The 15,506-nt window shown below is 40.3% G+C and overlaps 1 protein-coding gene across 5 annotated transcripts in view; it reads right to left on the bottom strand.

Moving 5' to 3' along the window:
* ANO10 (anoctamin 10) overlaps positions 1-15,506 on the bottom strand; it is a 143,611-nt gene that overhangs the window by 118,355 nt on the left and 9,750 nt on the right. For 2 of the 5 annotated variants that reach the window (XM_059486977.1, XM_059487009.1), the window contains 5 exons: positions 9,020-9,193; positions 7,886-8,068; positions 6,345-6,479; positions 4,757-4,876; positions 2,240-2,809 (listed from right to left, as the gene is read on the bottom strand). In XM_059486977.1, coding sequence (XP_059342960.1) covers positions 2,240-2,809; positions 4,757-4,876; positions 6,345-6,479; positions 7,886-8,068; positions 9,020-9,193 — 1,182 coding nt within the window. Of the gene's footprint in view, positions 1-2,239; positions 2,810-4,756; positions 4,877-6,344; positions 6,480-7,885; positions 8,069-9,019; positions 9,194-11,075; positions 11,153-12,296; positions 12,424-15,506 lie in introns of those variants that run through there. The other 3 variants (XM_059486985.1, XM_059486992.1, XM_059487000.1) reach the window with 3 other exon arrangements.

The following is a 15,506-nucleotide window of genomic DNA, read 5'->3' as shown; positions in this document are numbered from 1 at the left end:
AATTACTTATCTAATAGTTGTCCAACACTTCATGGTAGAAAGAATTTATACTGTACCAATACCTCACCTAATCTATAAAGCTAAATTGAGCCACAGTATTATCCATCCATATTTTTGACTACAACTCCAGTATGTTTTCAGCCACAAAAGTTCCTTCTTTTATCTATTTCTTACCCTGAAGAGCTATTTTATAAAACATCCATCACTCTTAAGGCTTAACAAAATGTGTCTAGTTATTGATTGCTCTTTTAACTGAAAACTAATGGGAATATATATAATGAAAAGTAAAAATAACAAATTTGATTCAAAACCAGTAAATGCTCCCAGAAATATTCCCATCTTTCTCCAAGGAATTTAGATAAGATCCTACACTCTAAAGCAAGACTAGAGTATGTGAAGTTCAACAGATGCATTACTCATTCTAAATTGAGATTTTCAGTTCATTGAAGATAAACTGTCAGAACCTGATGGTTCAGGAAGGCTGATTTACTAGAGGTGAGAAAAGGGAAGTGGATGGGAGATTTTCAATTTCTTTCTGCTATTTTGCTAGATTGTACCTTTAAAGCCCTGGGTAAGCAGTAACTGGGAAGGCAGCACACCAGCAGATGTTGTGTCAACAAGGCTGAAAGGAGACACCATCACCTAGGGACCTTGCTCAGGACAAACCAGCAGAGCTCTGCTCTGCAGGAGCATCAAGTTAGGCCTGACACGTGAAAATGCACTCAAGTGACTGCAATTTTTGCTTTCAGCTTTCACTACACAATCAGCTTTCATGATAAACAGGTGCAAGAGGGGTGCTTAAAACACCCCAGATTGTTTCCCATGCTTTGTCACTTTAGCTGTTAAAGTCAGATACTATCTGAAAATATGCCAGGTGTGGGAGAAGATAGGAGAGCCAGATGAGCTTTTTAGCCTATTGAGAGCATGGCAGCAGAAACATACTGGACAGCACAGAAAAGGCACAAGTTGTCAGTGTAGCAGGTTACATAAATACTGCCTCTGCTGAATATGAAACATCAGCTTAAACCCAAAAAAGTCTGGATTAAAAAATCCCTTGAGTCGCCTGTTAAAGACATTTTAGTCTATCAGATCAACATAACTGGGTATTTCACAGAAATGCCTTTTTCTACAGTACAGTAAAAACAATGAAACAAAACAGCCAACTGAGCCCTAGATATGAATTTTTAAATCACTATTTTAAGTAAAAACCTTGAACAGTCACAAACAAAGAAATTGCTTGCTTTTACTATCACGGATGTCAGCTTGAATTTGCTGAGCAAATCATTTTGGCAAGCATAACCAACCCCCACGTCAGCACCTGTTTTTATTCTGTCTTCTGCAACAACCTCCCTTTTGCTTTATCTTTCTTCTGTCAATTTTCTGGGTTTCCATCTTTAGTAATCTGGATTCTGTCCTGCAAATCAATGCCATATGGAGCTACATGAAGCAGTTAATTCTCCATTAGCTTAACTTATTAACTTTGTCTGAAAGTGACTTCATATGTCTGTAGAAGTGCTAAAATTCAAAATAAACACCAGCATTTCACTGTCCTTATGTTAGGTTGCCAAACACAAGGCCCAATCTGTTAAATAGATCACACACAGAGGAGGGAAAAAAAGGTAATCTCTTATAACATTCCTCCTGTTCTGAGAGTGTCCAGAGAAAGACATTTTGATTGGGATGTGGAATCCCAGTCTTTATTTTGTATATAGCATACATAAACACTCTCATGTGACATTCAGAGTGGGCTTAGATTAGGTTCCATTATCTCAGTCCTCTGCCCTCTGCACTGATGCACGCTAGACTAAAGCACAGTAAGCAAAGCCAGGTTGTGGGTGTAACTTGCCAGGACAATCCCTCCTGCCATCCATGCACCTCTGAGCTCTTATGCTCTACCCCCACCCCTTCTGCCGTCACCATCGCTGAGACAGCCAGACAAAGAGCTAAATCAGGGAGGGGAAACTTCTGCACCAAAGGCAGAGAGAGGCTGAGTAGCAAGGCAGGATCCCCCCTTCTGATGGAATGTCAGACTCAGACCAAATTAAACCAAATATGAAACTGCAATCTCACAACACTCAAAATATAAGAAGTTAAAAAGGCCATCTCTTTTACCCTACAGCAAGAACCGACTTTGGGAAAGCTCTTTAGCATTCTGTTGAACAAGAGCTCACAGTAATGGATTCTACAAAGAAAGACAGATTTTCTAATTTGAAAGAAGAAGAATGAACAACTTTCTTACCCCAGGATGTTAAGAATTCAGCGGCATACCGATAGATTAGGTTCATAATTTCAATGACAACAGCATAGATGATACTGGGCACGTAGAGCATCAAGCTGCTGAAGTTAGACTCATTCTCTTTGTGATAATCCAGAGCCCACTGCTCCAAATCAAAGTAAATCATCATCACGTACAGTGAGAAGTAGAGGCAAAGGCACACAAATGGTAAGGACACCAGGTAAATCCGTAATTGTCTCTTAATGCTTGAGTACATTGGCTCCTCCCTGCCAGTGACAGGATTGATCCCCAGCACGCCGTGGAAGCCTGGTCTTGGCTCCTCAAACTGTCGTTTCATGAGCAGCGTGCCCCAGCGGTAGGTCAGGATGGCGCACATGCGCTTCCACACCTCCAGAATCACAGTGGACCACAGCAGATTGAATGTGGCAAACATCACGTATTTGTCGTAGTCTTCCCACGCAAACACGTAATAGGGAATCCCAATGACAGCCATTGGAATCAAAGCAAATGTGAAGTACTCCAAGAAGCCAAAGTAGAGAGCAATGGTTTCGCCAAAGTAGCAGCGTATGTCATCTGCAGAAAGAAGTAAATCAGCTAAGACTCCACTTAACAGAAATGTCAGTGCAATATCAAACTTGACCTTACATGAACTTACAATTTTTCATTGGCCAGAATGCTTTTTCTAAATAACACGATAAATATCATTGCTTTTTCTTTCTTCCTTCACCCTTATTACAAAAAGTCAGATGGCTATCTGAGTTATTTTTTTAATGTTACATATATACTCACATAAACAGACCATTCAGATGCAAGGAAGTCAAACAGATATCCAGAGAAAGGAAAAAAAAAAAAAAAGAAAAAACCCAACCAAAGAGAAAACACTATCATTCTTGCAGACAGAATTGATCACTGAATGCCATGGAGGATATCTGATGTAATAAAAGCCACTTTAACAGCAAATGACACACAGCTTCTGAAAATTCCCACTGGAATATGTACTCCTGGGAAATAAATTTGTTTCAGGTTGCTCAGAGACAAAAAGGGCTAGCTGCTCTTTGACAACCCTCAAGGAGCTAAAGGAATAGATGGACAGGTGTATCAAAATCTTAAATCTTAAACACATCAGATAGAGTATGCAGGTTGAGATAATCTCTTCAGCAGACAACTGATACATGAAATACATACTTGCTGTACTCACTAAGTTTGTCTGCTCAGGTGCTACAGAGACTTAAAAAGTGCACTAACAATGGGTATATTTCACTACAGATATATTACCTCCAAGAAGACATATCACTTATCTTACTAATAAAAAAATATAGGATTATTATTCATATCATCTAGAAATTATTAGATACAGAAATGCCTACCAAACAGTTTAGAATGCTGAAATCTCTTGTCTTTGCCTGCTTGGACAACCAGATTGCTTGTATGCCACTGTTTTGTATTTACTAGCTTAAAGAAAGAGCCATAGAAGCATGACCTCTGAAGTGACACTGTAAATACACTACCACAGTGCATTACCTCAGTAATAAACTACCACCAAAAAAAACCTCACATGCAATACCAGAATATTCTTATGGCTTACAAAACACTACAACAGAAGTTTACAATTGTCAACCAGATAAAGTCTCTGAAAGCAAGAAGGAAAGGTAAACAGACAGAAGGATCAGCACTCCAACATCCCAGTCAATCAAAAATTCATTGACAAATACATTCAAGTGTAGGTCATTAGCATCAATTCACACTCCAACATGAAAGACATCCCTAAATTAGTACACACTTAACAGGCTCCTGGGATTTACTTCAAAATTTTGTATGGATTCAATGCCGGTCCAAAAAAAATCCCCTTTCTGACATAAACAAAAGAACAGCACACAATAAGGCTCCTAACACAATACTCTAGAGGCAGGAATTATCAAACCAGATCTTTAACTTCCTGTAGCTCAGGAAAGAACCTCAAACAACTACAAGACCCAGAGATTTATAATTAGGCCAGCTCCCAAATGCTTATTTTCTTATTTTTAAATAAAGTTTACAGGTTTAGAGTTTAGAACTTAACTTTCCACATTGCCTGACTAAAAATTATATTCATTTTAAGATTATTCAGTGTCTAAAGTATACTCCAGTGATGCTGGCATGCAACAACATACAGTCTTCATTTAGACACTGAATTTAAAACAAACAGTTGTAAACACAATTTTGACACACCTACAACACAAAAAAGCTTTGGGAATTCCAGACACGTGGGAGCTTGGCAAGAGTCAGTTTGAAAAAACAGTCTTGACTTGGACCATTCCTGTTTTACTGATGGGTGGGGAGAATTTGTGATGTGCAGAATGCTGTTACATGGAAACTCACAGACTACAGACTCTGAAACCACCAATTCTGCAAGTCTACAATCATTTCAGCATGTCACACAGGAAACACTAAAAGAGGAAAAACTTGTCCAAATGGTAAAAAAACAGTGGTCTGATTTCACAACTCCACTGCATGACCACAATGCAAAGGCTGTTCACATACCTAATGGTTGATAACCAATTTTCACTCGGCCATACCAGCTGTGAGAAAGCTTCTTCAACTCTTCTCTATCATGCAGAGGGAAAATTTGAACAAGAATACCACTGGTCAATAATCTTCTCACTAGAAGAGAAAAGAAAAAATAGATACCTGGCACTCCTTCACAGGATAGTGAAGGTGACATAAGTAAACAGGTTATGTTGTGTATTTACCAAGCCTAAAGTCTGTTCAAAATAGATCTAGCACTCAAATCCAAAAAAAATTGTCTCATGTTAATTAAAACATTGAGAGCAGTTATACCTATTCCTGCAAATACTGTGCTGCCCACTGGAAGACAAAGAGCAACCTTTTTACATATAGTAACAACTCAACAGCTTTGGAATATAGCCAGATGCAGCTTCAATAGCAAAAAGTGCTACAGGTCAGGACTTAAATGCCACATGCAGCTTTGCAGAGATAGCCACAAAGCCATCATGGTACTAATTATAGGAAAGATACAAAAAAACCCCTTTGAATTACCAGTTTACACTAATTCATAAATTTCATCACATCTTCATTGCAAGCAAACTACACATTCCTCAATTTGTATTTAGCTTTGTTATGGAAAGCAATACTACATGTGTGGATAAACAACAAACTGCTCTGAAGTTACAACCATAGAAAAAATAAAATATATTAAAAAACAGGGAGGCACTGAAGTGTGACACTTTTTCATTATTTCCCATCATCATCTGCTTCACACAACTAGAAAAATACTTTAGCTATATACAAAAATCACCAATGTAAACTCATCTGTCATCTACATTTATTTACGTTTTTTGAACACAGTTTTTTTGAACAAAATTATTAAAATACATTCTCCTAAGAATCTGTAGCATCTCTGCCAACAAACTACTTTGAGCTACCATAAAAATAGCACCAGCTCTCATTGCTTCTTTCTCCCATGAAAAGAAAAAGCTCTTAAAGCAAAGAGGAATACCAGTGAAACCAAATAAATAAACCTTCCTATTTTGAAATTTGTAACTCTGGAGCACTGGTACTCATTCCAGTATTTTTATACAGAAAGAATCGAAATATACAATCATGTAACTTAAATAATAAATACTTTTGGTACTAATTAAAAATAATTGATAACACCAACATGTGCAAAAGCTACTCAGCTGAAGAGAACATAAGGCCAGAGCCCCAGCCTCACAGAACAACTCAGGGTGGACAGCCCTCTGGAAGTAATCCAGTCCACCTTCCTGCTCAAGATAGGTGTGGCTTAAATCACGCTGCTCAGGGCTTGTCCAGCGAGGATTCAGAAGCCTCCCAGGACAGTTACCAACAATCTCTTTAAATATCCGATCAAATGTTTGCTTACCCTGTTGAAAAAAATACTTTCTTGATACCCATGCAGAATTTATCTTGATGTATTGTGCATCTATTGACTGTTGCCCTATTCTGAAGCAGTGAAAAAACAAATTTGTTTAAAAACAGTGGGACTTGAACATCTGAAGGACTTCTCTTCATTAAAGGAATTTTTTTTTTCACCATGAACACTATCCTACATCAACTCAGTGAGTTAGAGGCAACAAACTACATTACTTACCAATTGATTTTCCTGGGTACAGTTTTGCCTGAGGATATCCAGGGATCATTTTTTCATCTCTGGCTCTCAAATTTTCAAGTTCATGTTTGATGATGTACTGACATTCTGCCATTGTAAGGAAATCGTGATTGTCATCTAAATAAAAAGGAAGGTTGTATGAAATGGTGCAGCACATGGATACAACCCTGGCAGCAAACAACTACAAAAAATTACCAGAATCAGGAAAAAAAAAAAATTACAGCAATAAACCCATGTCAGCCCCATCCATTTATTATCATCATGGAAAAAGGTTAAGATTTTCTTGACATAAAAACAATTTTTTCCCCATTAAGAATTAAGAAACTATAGGGATTGCCCTAAATACGTTAAGTAAAAAGCTAATATATCAACAAAACTCTAATACAAAGAATAACAGTATTTATAGTTTAGCTACCACCAGAAATGCTACCAAGACAACACAGACTGCAGGGTTTCTTTCATAGGTGACAACTTCTCTGATTGCACATGGACAAAACTAAAATTACACTTGTGCTTTTAAAAAGAAAAAATACCAGGAGATACAGCCAAAAATATGTTTACAGCAGTTGGAAATCCAGCTAATCCTAGAGATTCTGTTAGCAGTGAAATTTGTGACAGATTTGCATTAATAATGTAATGGCATGAAAGAAATGGAAGTGGCACTTTTGCAACTGACAATTCTTTTGAAGGCTTCTTAATTTCAGGAAAGCAAGGTCACAAAACTGAAGGCACTGCAACAGTTATTGCACAGCAGTGGTGTTGAGCAAAACTGCCACTGAACAACAAAACCTAAAAATTGTCTGAGAAAGACCCAAGAACCTTTGTATTGAAAAATGTGGTGAAAGGCATCCTTCAAACAGGCATAGTAACAGTATTAGCAATACTAAGCTGGAACTCCAATATTTACCTGCAGAGTAAAAAATGAGTTCTGCCACTGTAAGGGCATTAAATACCTTACAAGCAGCACATTTAAAAGGAAATGTTCCTGCATTGGCATTCCCACCAAATAAAAGAGTAAAAAGGAACGAATCCACTAATCATGCCCAAATCCCACTGAATGCATCTGTAGTCTTAATTATTGTTTGTTTGATGTGTACATGTAACAGAGAAAAATGCTTCTATTTTTTCCAACTTATTTTAAGATCATAAGCCTCAAAATTGGCTCACAGAAATTAAATTGCTCCATTAATTCATAACATGGATTGATAATCATAAAATCATGTTTATCAACTCCTTTTCTTGTCTTATTTTCCAAGGAAATCTTTCATACAAGTAAGAGACTATTTGGAGCATAGAAAAGCATGAAGGAAAAAACAAGCAAAAAATTAAAGCCATGCGAAAGAAACCAAAATTAATTAAATTTCCATCGTTAAAAACAAGTATTTTTTTATGGCTTGGTCTTCCACTTACTGTTCACAGTTACCATTCCAAGGAATAGAAAGACTGTAAAAGATTTAGCAGCATAATTGCTTATAATCTTTAGTCACCACTTTGCAATGACAAAGATTCCTACCATTGCTTACCTGCATAATGTTTGAAAGTTTTTCTACTGCTGTAGGTAAAAGTTCTCATTGAGTTATCACTGCATTCCTTCACCAAACCTACAGCTTCAGCTCCCAGCAACAGCCTTAAGTGGGAAGCTCCAACTAGATAAATATTTTCAACTCCATTTTCTGTAACCAGTGGTTTTATCAGTAGCTGTGCACCTTTAAAGTAAACAGGGGTAAAATAAGAAAGAAAATACATTACAATTATGTATAAAAGCCCTAGCATTTTAGCATCCAATGTATTGGCTCTAGCTAACAGGACTGCTGAAAATGTCTGTTTTTAAGGGCACAAAGAGTTAAGGTTTCAACAGTACTTGACATAGGTTCTTCAGAATCTTGCAGGGTCACCCCCTGATTTAGCCTGTTTCTGTTGAAGCACTCTCAACAATGAACTGGAAGAATGAGGACTGTTTGGATCTATTCCCCTAAGGTTCACACCATAAAAGCAAGAAGTGCTTCTGCAAACACTTCAATTGGTTTTAAGGAGACTAGATTTTTGAAGCAGAAACATCCCTAACTTGCCTAAAGAGGCCTGAAAGCAAATCCACAGCCAAAGTCACAAATCCATCAGTCACAGAAATATTACTGACCATAAGCTATAAGCTACAACAGCCACAAATAATGACTTTTTTAAAACAAGTTTTAAAAAAGTCCAAGGAATTACAAATAAATTAGACTAACTTCAATTACCAGAAGCATACCAAAATGAGTAATGAAATATTGCCTTTTTAGGACCCTTCATGCTAACAAAAATATAAATAAAACCCAACATGAAGTTATCAAGATTAAATTGCTACTACATTTCTGCAAGCAACAGGAGAAACATGTCTAGACAACTGCTTTAAAAACTGAAATCAAAACTACATTGAAACATAGGTAATCAGAGCTTCAGTGCAAAAAACTGAAGAATTCTTGAGCTCAACTGGCATTTGACCTTAAGCTAATGTCTTCATTAATAACAGGGTTAAGTGGGTTAAAAAAACGCAAAACAACATTGGCAAGCAATCATTATACCACAAATTCCCTGAAAACTAATTTTCTGTAAGCCTTCATATTATGGTGACAGCCAATTTGATTTCAAAGTGCTACAGAAGATCATACTGTGCTCACCTCCATTTGCCTTTTTGTCCACAATTCGTTTAGTGAACCATTCTATGGTTTCTTCTTTGGTGCCTTTTGCAAGTTCAATTACTACCAGGGGCCTGAAGTTAGACTCAGCAGTATCCAAGAAAGACCAGCTTTCCACCATCTCTTTCGTTTTTCCCGCCATCTCCTGAGAGCTTCCTAAGTACAAAACCAAAATAAAATGCAAGTGCTAAAAAATAGCTGGTACAAATCTAAAACCAGCAAAACTTTACTGAAGTGAGTTACACACAAGTCTGTGCTTATCAAAGGCATAGGTGTGCACCAGGTTGAGTAACCTCCGCAGTTGTCAAGATGTTACTGATCTCCCATGGCATTTAAGTCCTACTCTCTATGTAGGAAAACTGCTGTTGCTATGTATAGCAAAGCAGTACTGAGAGGAAAGCAAATAAACAAATTAAAACAAATCAATAAGGTGAAACTATCCTCAAAAACAACAGTCTGCTACTTCTGATAGTATATTTGTCAGCAAATGAAAACATTAACTTAGTCAAACAGATATTTAAAAATCAATAAGCTTCTTGTGGTAAGAGTATGCAAACACATTATAAGGAAGAACCTTCTCAGTTAATCTTGTGAAGCTTCAATCATACCAAGGAAATTTATTACCATCTGGGTAGGTGAGTAAGACACCTATCATACTGACAGGCAAATTACACTCAAAGCACTTAAATGACTTTTTGGAACCTACATACCAAGTGTTCTGTGACAAAGTCCATCTGTAAAGCACTGACAGGACAACTTTATGTGTAAATATCCCAAATGATCTAAGCAGGCCTTTATAGACTCACAGACCCACTGAGGCTGGAAAAGGCCTTCAAGACTGAGTCCAACCATTAATGCAGAAGTTCCAAGACCACTAAACAATGTCCCTAAGAGCCACACCTACAGAGCTTTTAAATACCTTCAGAGATGGCGACTCAACCATTTCCCTGGACAGCCTGTTTCAGTGCCTGGCAACCCTTTCCATGATGAAATTTTTCACAGAATTTTAATGGCCCAGCTTGAAGCCATTTTGTCTTGTTTTATCACTTGGCAGACCCCCACCTTGCAACAATCTATTTTCAAGTAGCTATATAGAGAGTGATGAGGCATCCTCTGAGCCTTCTTTTCTTCAGGCTGAACAACCCCAGCACTTCTCTTTAGTCTTGTTAACAAATTTTGTATGAATTATTCTACAGAGATCATTGTATCATGCTTCATAAAACAACTTAGAGATGTTGATATAAAACAAATCTGTGACCTAACCTACTCCATTGAAAAAAATGTTTAAAAACCCAAACAAATAATCTATGACAGATTTAATTTACTAAATTTAAAAGTGAGGGGAAGGTTTGGTGATTTTGGTTTGGGGGTTTGGGGTATTTTTTTTTATATTAACTTGACTGAAGAAGGGAATTTGCCCACGGCCTTTAAGCAGTTTCCCCACTCCTGTTAAAATACTTAATTTCTAAGGAAGTTGCTTTAAGGATGCAGTTCAGCTTCTATGACCATTATACTTCTGTAATTCAAGGACAAATCAGTCTCCAGTATTTATTATAAATTATCCTACAAAATACAGTGATACGGTAAACATATGCATATCATAATAAACAAGCATATTCAGCTTGTCAATTTCAACTCAGAGAAAAAAGCTTTCAAGGCAAATTTCAATGGGGCTTTTGGTTAGTTTCACTTGCCTTTTCACAGGCACACAATTCTGCAGCATACAGATTTACAGCTCTGAACCCAAGTATTCATATTTTTTTAAAAAATGCACTGGATTAATAAAGTATTTTTTAAAAATTCAGATGTGTGTCTGTATAAACAGAATGAACCAGACAGAGGAAAACATAATCAGGGGTGAGGCACTGTAACTGAGCTTGTCAGTGACTGTCTTGACAAGTCACTGCACCTTAATGCATCACTATCCATAATCAAGGGTTTGCAAGGGTTTGCTAAAATGATGTCTGACACATTGTGTATATTGCCATTTCTAAAGAATGCAAAGAATGAAAAACACTAAATAATTATTAAATATTACCTACTAATTATTTGTTTTGCAGAACAGTTATCTCTTGAAAACAGCCTTTTTAAGAAACAGTGTGCTACTCAGTGAACTTGGCTCCGATCATTTATTCAGAATCATCGTCCTTGGCATGGTGACTGTGAAAGAATCACAGAATCAAAGAATGGTTTGGTTCGGAGGTACTTTAAGGATCACTTAATTCCAATTCCCCTGCCATGGGAAGGAACACCTTCCACTAGACCAGGTTGCTCAGAGCCTGGCCTTGAGCAATGCCAGGGATGGGGCATCCACAGCTTCTCTGGGCAATCTGCGGCAGTGCCTCACCACCCTCACAGTAGAGGACTTCTTCCTAATATCGAACCCAAAACTACTCTCTTTCAGTTTGTTACTTCCAGGCTTATTACTACTGAAAACTACAACAGAGTAGACATACTCTTCCAAATCCTGTCTGCATGATTTCTACATTTATTTTCCTAACAGGTTGTCCAACGCCCAGCACAGACTCTATGGGAGGTAATTTAGGATGTGATTTGGCCTGTTCTTTCATCCTACACACTGTGCAACCAGTGACAGACCCAAAAGCACAGAGAACAACCCAAGAGGGCCCTCGAAGCCCCGAGGTCCCGCTCTCACGGAGTGGCTTGGTGGCGGTCACAATTAGTTAGGTTGGAAAAGACCTCTGGGACCATCGACTCCAACCCACGACCGAGGACCACTCTGTCATTCAGGGCAGAGGGAGCTGCAGCCCTCTTCCATGGGGTGTGGGTGCACAGCGGGTCAGAGCCAGGCTCACCGCCAGGCCTCCACCCGCTCGGCGGCCCCAGAGCCGCCGCGTCCGGGCCGTGGCCGCTCTAAGGCGGCGGAACACGGCTCCTTCCCACTGCCAGGCTGCGCCTCGCTCTCCTTTTTTAGGAACGCAAATACCGGGGAGGAGAGCAGCCCGGCCGGCCCCGCCGCCAGCACGGCCGGTGACTCACTGCCTGCCCCCGGCCCGGCCGCGCTCGCCGCCCCGCGCCGCTCCCCTGCCGCCGCCCGCAGCCCACCGTGGCCGCTAGCACCACCCGAGCGCTGCCGGGGCGGCGGAGGAAGCGCCGGGAGTGTCACGGCCGCCCAGGCTCGGCACTGGCTCCGCGCCGCGGTGGGGTGGGCGGGAAGGGCGGAGGCTCCTCCCCTGGCGGCGGCGCAGGCATCGAGAGCCCCTTGCCGCGGAGCGCCGACCGCCCACTCCCCACTCACCGCCGGTGCCGGCTCCACATCCGCTGGGCAGGGCGGGGCTGAGGCGGGCGGCGGCCGCAGGCACCGGGCGCTGCCAGCACGGGCTCCGGGCCGGCCCAGCGTGACACCGCCCGCCGCTGCCGCCGGCCACGCCCCGCGCCGTGGCCCTTCCCGGGCCGGCCCAGCCCGGCACCGCCGCCCCTTCTGCGGCCTTTCAAAATGCTCCAATGTCAGCGTTTTAAAAATGCTCCAGTTTCAGTGTTTCAGTAACGCTCGTATGCACCCGCCCGCTCTCACTTTATCCTGTTGTTTATTTCCACCTTTTGCTGCCTGTGCTGCCTCCTGTGCCAGAATCACAGGATCAATTAGGTTGGAAAAGGCTTCTAAGATCATCGAGTCCAACCTATGACTGAACAGCACTGTGTCAACCAGACCCTGGCACTGCATGCCACGTCCAGTCTTGCCTTAAACACCTCCAGGGATGGTGACCCCACCACCCCCTTGGACAGTCCATTCCAATATTTATTCATCCTTTCTGTCCAACATAAACTTTCCCTGACGCAGCTTGAGACTCTGCTCCTCTTGTCCTGCGCTGGTTTCCTGGGAAAAAAAAACCAACCCTCAACTGGCTACAACTCCTTTCAAGTGGTTGTGGAGAGCGATAAGGTCATCCCTTGAGCCTCCTCTTGTCCAGGCTCAACAACCCCAGCTCCCTCAGCCACTCCTCACAGGACTTGTGTTCAAGACCCTTCACCAACTCCATTGCCCTTCTCTGGACTCACTCCAGCACCTCAATGTCCTTCCTGAATTGAGGGGTTCCAGAACTGAACACAGCACTGAAGGTGTGGCTTCACCTGTGTTAAGTACAGGGGGACAATCAGTTCCCCACTCCTGCTGGCCACACTATTCCTGACAGATGTCAGGATGCCATCAGCCTTCCTCGCTACCTGGGCACACTGCTGGCTCATGCCCTTCTCTGGACGTGGCCCAAACCTGCTCCTGGAGCTTGAGTTATAAACATCCTGCACTTCAGCAGGATATTTTCCAAACATTGTTTTGTACAGGAAAAGAGATCATTTTTGCATTTTGATACCAAGACTTATGCAGAGAATATAGTTCCAAGCATCTATTTGTAGCTAGGAAGGGAGAAGTGTGACTGTAAAGCAGTAGTGGCAAGCAAAGGATGTGGCCAGCAAAGCATTCTCCCCTGCAGGGCTTGGAGAAAACTTTTCAGCATATTTTGATATAAATAGAGATATTTGTATGTAAATTTTGTGATGAAATTTTGATTTGTGTTTGGTAGCAAGTGTAAAATACTAGCTTTTGGTGAAGAATTTTTCTAGTATTCATAGCCAATGAAGCAGTGAGGGTCTAGGGCACCATGGAAAATGGGGAAATGCGAATAATTGAAATTTAGGAACCAGAGACTGCAGTGGAGAGTAGAAGACAGACACCATCTGTATCAGATAGTTTGGGCAGAATGTCAGACCTCTTAAACTGTGTTTCAGTCTTCTCCAGCTTCCAGTGGCCTCACCATATAGTTGTTAATCTCTGATTTAGTCATCTCTGAGCATCAACTACTGTGAAAACTCTCACTTCCTGAAGAAGTAGCATGGCAGTAACAGAAAGGTGAGTTTAACAAAAAGGGGGCTTTAGACCTTATAATTGTGTTTTGCATGTTGGATGTCTCCAGTTACGATGCATCTCACGAAGATCCACAATGTCTTCATGGGCCTTGGGCCTGTGGCCTCCTTGGCCTGTCATCTTCAGTCTTCTAGTAGTTTACAAACAATTATTTTTAAACTGTCTCTGACACCTCCTACATTTATGAGTTTTCAGTGGGGACTTGACATTATCCAGTTATTTTGGCCCATGCGAATAGTCATTCAAAATCAATCTCTTTCCTGCTATCAAATTAATTTTTCTCTTGGACAAGGTCATCTTATGGCAATATTGCTTGATGAGACTGTCACATTTCCTCAATGTCATGTATCCACTAGGTGTCACATTCTTGCTACGCAATGAATTCTTTACAGTCACATTCTCAGTTTCTCTCTACAAAGTTAACATTTTGCTAGCCATGCATAACAGTTATCACATAATGCTGTATTCACAGAAGAAAAATAGGATTCATAAGTGGAAACAGTCTCACCATGCTGGCAAAAAGTAAATTACATTGGGCCAATCAGTGTTGTAGACGCTAGGAATTTGCTCTTAAGAGCATTAGCTAATTTCAAGATGAATCGGTTGTGCCCATCCTAAATTGCAAACTGCACTAGCACTATAGCTAAATATAAATCCCAAGCTTGTATCTCTTAGTGACTCTGTCTCTTAGTGACTGTATCTGTTAGTGACTGTTTCTGTTGGTGGCTGGACCTGTAGTCCAGCCTTGTGATTCTGCTAGCTGATTATAGCATTTTCATGGTCTGTCTCTGTCAGGCACCATGCAGACTGCAGACATTGTAGAATGGATGAGCTGTGGTAAGGCAGGAAGAAAAAGGGGAAAAAAAGAGAGACAAAAAAAGACTCCATGAAAATTTCAAGAGCAGAGGATTTATTTTTATTCTGTGGTTAACTCTCTTCTCCCTGGACTAATGACTACCACAGTACTTTACTAAATAAAGAACACATTAATTTACTGTGAAGTGAAACTGGCTTTTACACCTGGTTGAAACTTTGAGTCATATTTCGGGTATAGTTTAATGGCTAGCTGAGCCCATCCAGCATCTCACTGCCACTAAAAGGGTGATGAAATCTCACTCCCACTCCACCATTATCATCTCCTTCTCCCTGTACCCACATTGTCAGACCTAAGACTCTGCCCTGCACTTAAGCCAACTCTGGCATTCACCAGATCCATCTGAGCCCATTCAATTTACCAGCTCCAAAAAAACACCCACTTTTGGTTTGTTTTGCTTTGTTCTCTTTCTGTGATTTAAATAAACTCAGATAAAGGTTAAAGAGCTGGTACAAAGAAAACACCTTTCCATATAGCAATCCTCATTAATTCAAATGCATGTAGATATATGTACAGCATGACAACCATATTTCACATAGTCACATAATGAGATTAATATTGACTCTTAACTGAAGTCATATATAATAGCAATCATTCTCATAAGATTTACCTTTATGGTTTTGAGCCATACTGGAACACTGTATTATCATAAAATTAAGGAGCAACTAACAGCAGAATATCCTTTCAATTCACAGGCTAATGACATATTAGTT

Source organism: Ammospiza nelsoni, chromosome 1 (assembly GCF_027579445.1).
Source record: "Ammospiza nelsoni isolate bAmmNel1 chromosome 1, bAmmNel1.pri, whole genome shotgun sequence".
Classification (NCBI taxonomy): domain Eukaryota; kingdom Metazoa; phylum Chordata; class Aves; order Passeriformes; family Passerellidae; genus Ammospiza; species Ammospiza nelsoni.
The sequence above is the reverse complement of the archived record's forward strand: the minus strand, read 5'-3'. Positions and strand labels throughout refer to the sequence as shown.